Raw genomic sequence first — 6054 nt, forward strand, 5'->3', positions numbered from 1 at the left:
ATCATGAGTCTGTGGGGAAAAGGGTTCCACCAAGACGGGAGAGCAAGCAGAGTCCTTCTTTTTCTTGAGAGGGATCTTGTAAGACTCCATTTGGGGTTCTGGGGTGATTTTCCGCTTCAGGAGGGAAAGCCTGCCTGTTTCGGCGTCAATGAAGTGTTCCTGACGCTCATCCCCCGAAGGTCATCGAGGTCGCGGGCCGTGAACCACTTCGGCGCCGAGGAGACCTTTTCTCCACAGGTTTCGCAGGTGGAGGGTCCTTCGGATCGACCGACGCGGTGCCCTCACGGATGCGCTGCAGGGAGTCCGTCACCTTCTTGGTGAACGTGGCAGATGGGCGCGCCGGTTCAATGGAATCCTTCGAGGTCACTTTTGGAGTCGACTCTCGGGGTGCATCGCCCTTGGCCTTGTCGTGCGGACGCGGGGTAGTGAGGACCTTCGGGTCATCGAGTCGCTTCTTCGGGTCACCGAGAGTCTTCTTCGGCTCGCCAACAGCCTTCTTCGGGTCAACAAGGCTTTTGCCGGTGTCGACCGACTTCGGCGCCGACTCGCCGGTCTCGACCACCTTCACTTTAGCCTTCGGCATGGCAGACTTCGTCTCAACGCCCTTGACTTGACTTTTTGGCTCGACAGCCACCTTCGGCTTCTTCGGCGCCGAAGCCTCCGAAGTCTTGGAGCCGACCAAAGCGATGCGCACTTTCGGTTTTGATGCTGGCACCTGCGCAGTATCTGGCGTCGAGACCGTAGGTTTCACTTTCGGTTTCGTTTTGCCAGTGAGTGGCTCGGCAACAATGTCTGTGGCCGGGCCCGAAGGCGGGGCCGTGGAATCCATAGCGAGATCTTGGGTAAGGCCCGAAGGCGATCCCTTGACCTGGGCCTTATAAATCGGCACGGCCCCAGAGTCAGTTTGAGGAAGCTCCTCATCCGAGCTATCCTCCATGGCCCCGAGGGCTCCGTCGTCGTCTCCTACCTCCTCGACGACTTCTTCGCCCTCGAACACCTCAGCATCTGCGTCGTAGTCTTCTTCGACGTCCTACGCGGGGTTTGATTCTGAAACGTCCTGGATAGATTCGTCCTCGACATCCCCTGCATCGAAGATGTCCACAGGCGCCGGAGCAGATTGCTGGGCCTCGTCGAAGCTTAAGCGTCTTCTTAGACCTGAAGCGGGAACAAGCCATACACTTGTCCTCATCGTGGTCTGGCGACAGACACTTGTTGCACACCGGGTGGACGTCGATGTGGGGGTACTTCGAGTAACAGACCGGACATCTCTTGAATGGACTTCGGTCCATGATGGACGGTCGATAGGTCAGGAGCGTCTACTGGGCCTTCCGCGCCGAGAGCACGCGGAAGTACAGAATCCGGCTCGGAGCCGAGCTAGAAGAAGTAAAGCCGAACGCAAGACAATACCGACGTATAGACTAAAGACCTTTTGGTCTCAAGAAAGTTTTTTATCGATTCCGAAAAGAGGGAATTAAAGACATCCGAACCCAATGGCGGAAAAAAACAATCTGAGGATGGAGTCGATGTCCATGCGCACTGTAGTCCAGGGGAGGAGCCACCTATCTCGTGATACTTCGAAGACTCTTACAGGACAAAAATGTGCAATCATCCGGACCCAACACTAGGCGGCGATCTATGCACAGATATGAATTCAGCAGCCCACATGCCTCGAACTCATCAACTGGCCACCCATGGGAAGAGGGTGCCGCATCCTTCCACAGTCAGCTATTCAAAGGTCTTCAAAGCTGGGGGGGGGGGGGAGAAGTACCATCACCCACATGTCTTTTATCATGAGCCCTCCACTAACACTCATCCTTAATACCGAAATATGGACCATTAACATTGCCCTCTCCCCCAGGTCCATGTGCCACTAGCTGCTGGGCTTCCACCATGCACATCTGATGTACCAGACTACTATTCTCAATGCACCCCTGCTTCTTCCAAAGACTTTCTACTTACCAAGGGCCTTGCATTTCTCTTCTTGCGCCCTGCAAACACGAGTGACCCCCTTTTCACGAGAGACCACACAGAGACTCTTTTTACCACTTGACGGATTACCACCCCACCTTCGGGGATTTCAGACTCTTTAAATTAGGAAAACTCTGAAAATGCCTTCTACCACTTCCAACAAAGTCACCACCTTTTCCACAGATTCTGCCTCACCAAAGAAGATAAACTTCCACAAATCCCCTCTAAAAGCAATTTGTCTACCAGTCAAAGCAAGCATTGGCAAGTATCTGCTGCCAGTCTTTTTGCTATGTCAGTCCTTGTTTTGTTTAGCCGTTGTGTTATAAAATATTGCCGGGCCTCGCCAATATTTACTATATTTAAAAAAATGAAATAAGCTACATTCGTTTCTGGTGTCAGACAGCCCGCATTGCCTTAGTAATCCCTGGCAGTGAAAGGATTACTTTGTGTGCGATGTGCTCCTGGTGAAAGGGCAGATTGCTGTGACTGAGAGTGAAGTCAGCCAATAGCTGAAGTGGGCGGACCCACTGCCCCATGCTGTAGGCTGTACTGAGGGAAAGAAAAATGTGATTGACACAACAGGCCACTAGATGGTGATGATCAGTTGAATGTCCTTACATGCGTGTAGAAGACAGAGAGATACCTCTTGTTCTGACCAAGGAAATAGGGTACTCCTCACAAGTTAAGCAAATTGTCCCTCAGGAAAGATTATACAATACTACCTTAACCAATAGTAGGTTCGAATATGTCTGTTTTTTATCAGCACCCACAATAATGCTGTTCACAATGCACTGCACCGGTATAGCAACACAAACTACAATTCACAATTAAAAACATTTGTTCTTACAAAACACATTTTATTAAAATATTATAATTACAGTAAAAAGGTTTCTAACCAACAACAATTTAAAAAGAAATGGAAATAATTTCTACACCTATATTTCATACATATCATCAACACAATTCATACCAAGCTCCCCATAATACACAGGACACAAATCACAATACGAACTTAAACATAAAAAAATTGAAAAAACTATTTTTTACGCAATACACTCTGTCATTTCAGATAACATATCCTAAGCAGATTATTTTAAGACCCAGCCTGGTTGCAATTGTACTCTTGCAAATACAGGACTGAATCCTCCAAAGGATTATGTCTACCAAATTTGCTTCAACGCGTTTCGATGGTTCTATAATTTTTCAATCTTTATCAAGACAGGATTTTTAGTTTTTTCTGTAGTCGTTTCCAGGTTATTGTGCCCTTATTTCAGTTAATATCATTTCATATATCCATTAGTGTCTCACGGGGTAGAGCATACCACATTTAAGTAACCAACCTCGATTTTATATTTTGGGCCAGCAATTTCAAGGCACCTTGTTTTTTTTTATATAGCCTGTTTCCGCAGGACTCCCGACTTTCTTGTCCTTCAAAAATTCCACACTAAATAGTTCCCCAGGGATCGAGGCGCAAACAATCCTCCTGTTCCACGTTATTCTTCTGTTCGACAGCGGTTCACCTCGGGGTTTGTCCTTCTTTTTTGTATCAATGGACAAGTCGACAAGTCAGAATTTTTGAAGGACAAGAAAGTCGGGAGCCCTGCAGAAACAGGCTAAATAAAAACAACGTGCCTTGAAATTGCTGAAAAACACTGTCTTGATAAAGATGGAAAAATGATGAAACCATCGAAACGTGTCAAAGCAAATTTGGTGGACAAAATCCTTTAGCGGATTCGGATTATGTTTAAGTTGGTATTGTGATTTGTGTCCTGTGTATTATGGGGAGCTTGGTATTATTTATATTGATGATATGTATGAAATATAGGTGTAGAAATGATTTCCATTTCTTTTTAAATTGTTGTTGGTTAGAAACTTTTTTACTGTAATTATAATATTTGAATAGAACAAATGTTTTTAATTGTAAATTGTAGTTTGTGTTGTTATACTAGTGCAGTGCATTGTGAACAGTGTTAGTGTGGGTGCTGATAGAAAACAGACATATTCAAACCTACTATTGGTTTAGGTAGTATTGTATAATCTTTCCTGAGGGACAATTTGCTTTACTTGTGATGAATGCCCTTACAAGCAAATATATGATTTATATAATTTTACTAAATCAACATTTTTTAGCTAATGCCAGGCCTAAAATGGACCCCGTCTACCGTGCCCATATGAAAGAACAGATCACCTGCTGAAATGCCTTGTTCGCCATAGGCTCCACCCCTTGCAATCGAGGAGAAGACAAACCCACAAGAATGTGAACGACCACTTCTCCCATCTCTTCTTTACCCAAACCAACCTACCCCCCTCCACCCCACGCCCGGGACGCTGGCCTTCAAGAAGAGCTTCTGCTCCACCACCAAGGCAGTGACCACCAGGGACCAGCCGACATGGACAGAAAACTAACCATACCAGGAGGTGAACACAAGCTGTGACATGCAAAGCCTCAAGATGGGACAGACCAGGGCATGCCTCGTCTCCCATCTATAAGTTGTCCTAGTCACTGAGGCGATAATCTTATGAAGGTGGAGATCTTCCCTCCTATCCAAACTTTCTCTTCCTTCCTACACTTGAATCATCTGTGCATGCCCAGCTCATGAGACAGAACTGTCCCTCCTGCCATGTACTGCCCTGCCCCAGGTAGGATTGCGCTACCTGAGCACCGCTTAACACATGGAGCTGAAACCACAATTACAGCATTGACCTGCGGAAGGTGTGGTCTGAGCCGTTTGTGTTCAGATGCCTCTGATGGCCCTAGTGTGGTGACCACCTCTGCTGGTCCGTGTGGTGACGCCTCTGCTGGTCCTAATGTGGTGACTGCCTCTGATGGTCCTAGTGTGGAGACATCGCTGCGTAAACATGAAGCAATCTAGGACTAATTCTAACCTTGAAAGAATCCCGCCGCGGACGATCCCAGCAAAAGCAAACAGATGAAGACCTCCATGGCAATGACGTAATCTGTAGAAAGAAAGAAACCTTGCTGAAAGATGGAACTCAGTGAGGAAAAGGATTAGTTACTTACCTGTAATCCTAGTTCTCTTCCAGGGGTATCCTCATCAAAGTCATAAGCATTAGAATATTCCCGCCTACGTGCGGGACCCCGGAAACACTATATTATATGTGCCCCACATATAAATACACATATATATATAAACAATATATATATAAAAAAAAAACAAGCAATAGCAGCCAAATCACATTAGAGCTGAAATATGCTGTGAAGAAATTTCTACCATACATGAATAATAAGCATTAGAAACAGGAGAAAACAACACCAAGTTTGTTTAGGAATTGTTTTAATGCTCAGAAAGCAGTAGAAATTCACAGAACTCACTGGAAGCATAGGAAGCTCCCAGGCTGCATTGCAAACACACAGTCTAACCAGACTGAAAAGCTAACCTGTAGCTAAATAACAAAAAACTGACACTGTGCCTTTAAGGCACTCATGACCCCCTGAATCCCATCATGCCTCAGGAGTGGCAGTTAGGCAGTTGTTCTTTTCGGAGACTGAAAACCAAACCCAATAACACTTAGGTCAACAATATCTCCTTATGAACAAGAATCCTTTGCCCGGGGAGGCGGGAGGGTTGCTTATGACTTTGATGAGGATACCCCTGGAAGAGAACTAGGATTACAGGTAAGTAACTAATCCTTCTCTTCCAGGGGATCCTCATCAATAGTCATAAGCATTAGAATAGAATAGCGAGCCTCTCCTCATCTCTGCGGGCAAAGGGAAGATAAGACAGAAATCTCATCAACAAGCATGAGTAGACAGAAACGACTACCCAAACAGATTCCTCAAGGAGGCTTGCCCTACTTGAGTGTCAGTCCTGGAATCAGAGTCGAGGCAGTAATGCCTCGTAAAGGTATGCACTGATTTCCAGGTCGCGGCCTTGCATATTTCCGACATGGGAACGTCATGCAAGAAAGCCACTGTAGCCGCCTTCCCTCTAGTGGAATGCGCTTTTGGAGACATCAACAAAGGTTTTCCTGCCAGTTGATAGGCCAGCTTGATGCAAGAAACAATCCACCTGGAGATGGACCTCTTTGCCGCTGGAAAACCAGTTCTCATAGCACCATAGTTCA

The 6054-nt window shown here is 46.3% G+C and overlaps 1 protein-coding gene across 1 annotated transcript in view; it reads right to left on the reverse strand.

Annotated features, from left to right (window-relative positions):
* Window positions 1-4924, reverse strand: part of LOC147669017 (uncharacterized) — a 65957-nt gene extending 61033 nt beyond the window's left edge. Inside the window, exon 1 of the mRNA XM_086948281.1 lies at window positions 4855-4924. Within this exon, the coding sequence (XP_086804407.1) occupies window positions 4855-4912 (58 nt within the window). The 5' untranslated portion in view covers window positions 4913-4924. The remainder of the gene's footprint in view (window positions 1-4854) is intronic.
* Between the last annotated feature and the right edge of the window lie 1130 nt (window positions 4925-6054).

Source organism: Lissotriton vulgaris, unplaced genomic scaffold (assembly GCF_964263255.1).
Source record: "Lissotriton vulgaris unplaced genomic scaffold, aLisVul1.2 SCAFFOLD_3357, whole genome shotgun sequence".
NCBI classification, from domain to species: domain Eukaryota; kingdom Metazoa; phylum Chordata; class Amphibia; order Caudata; family Salamandridae; genus Lissotriton; species Lissotriton vulgaris.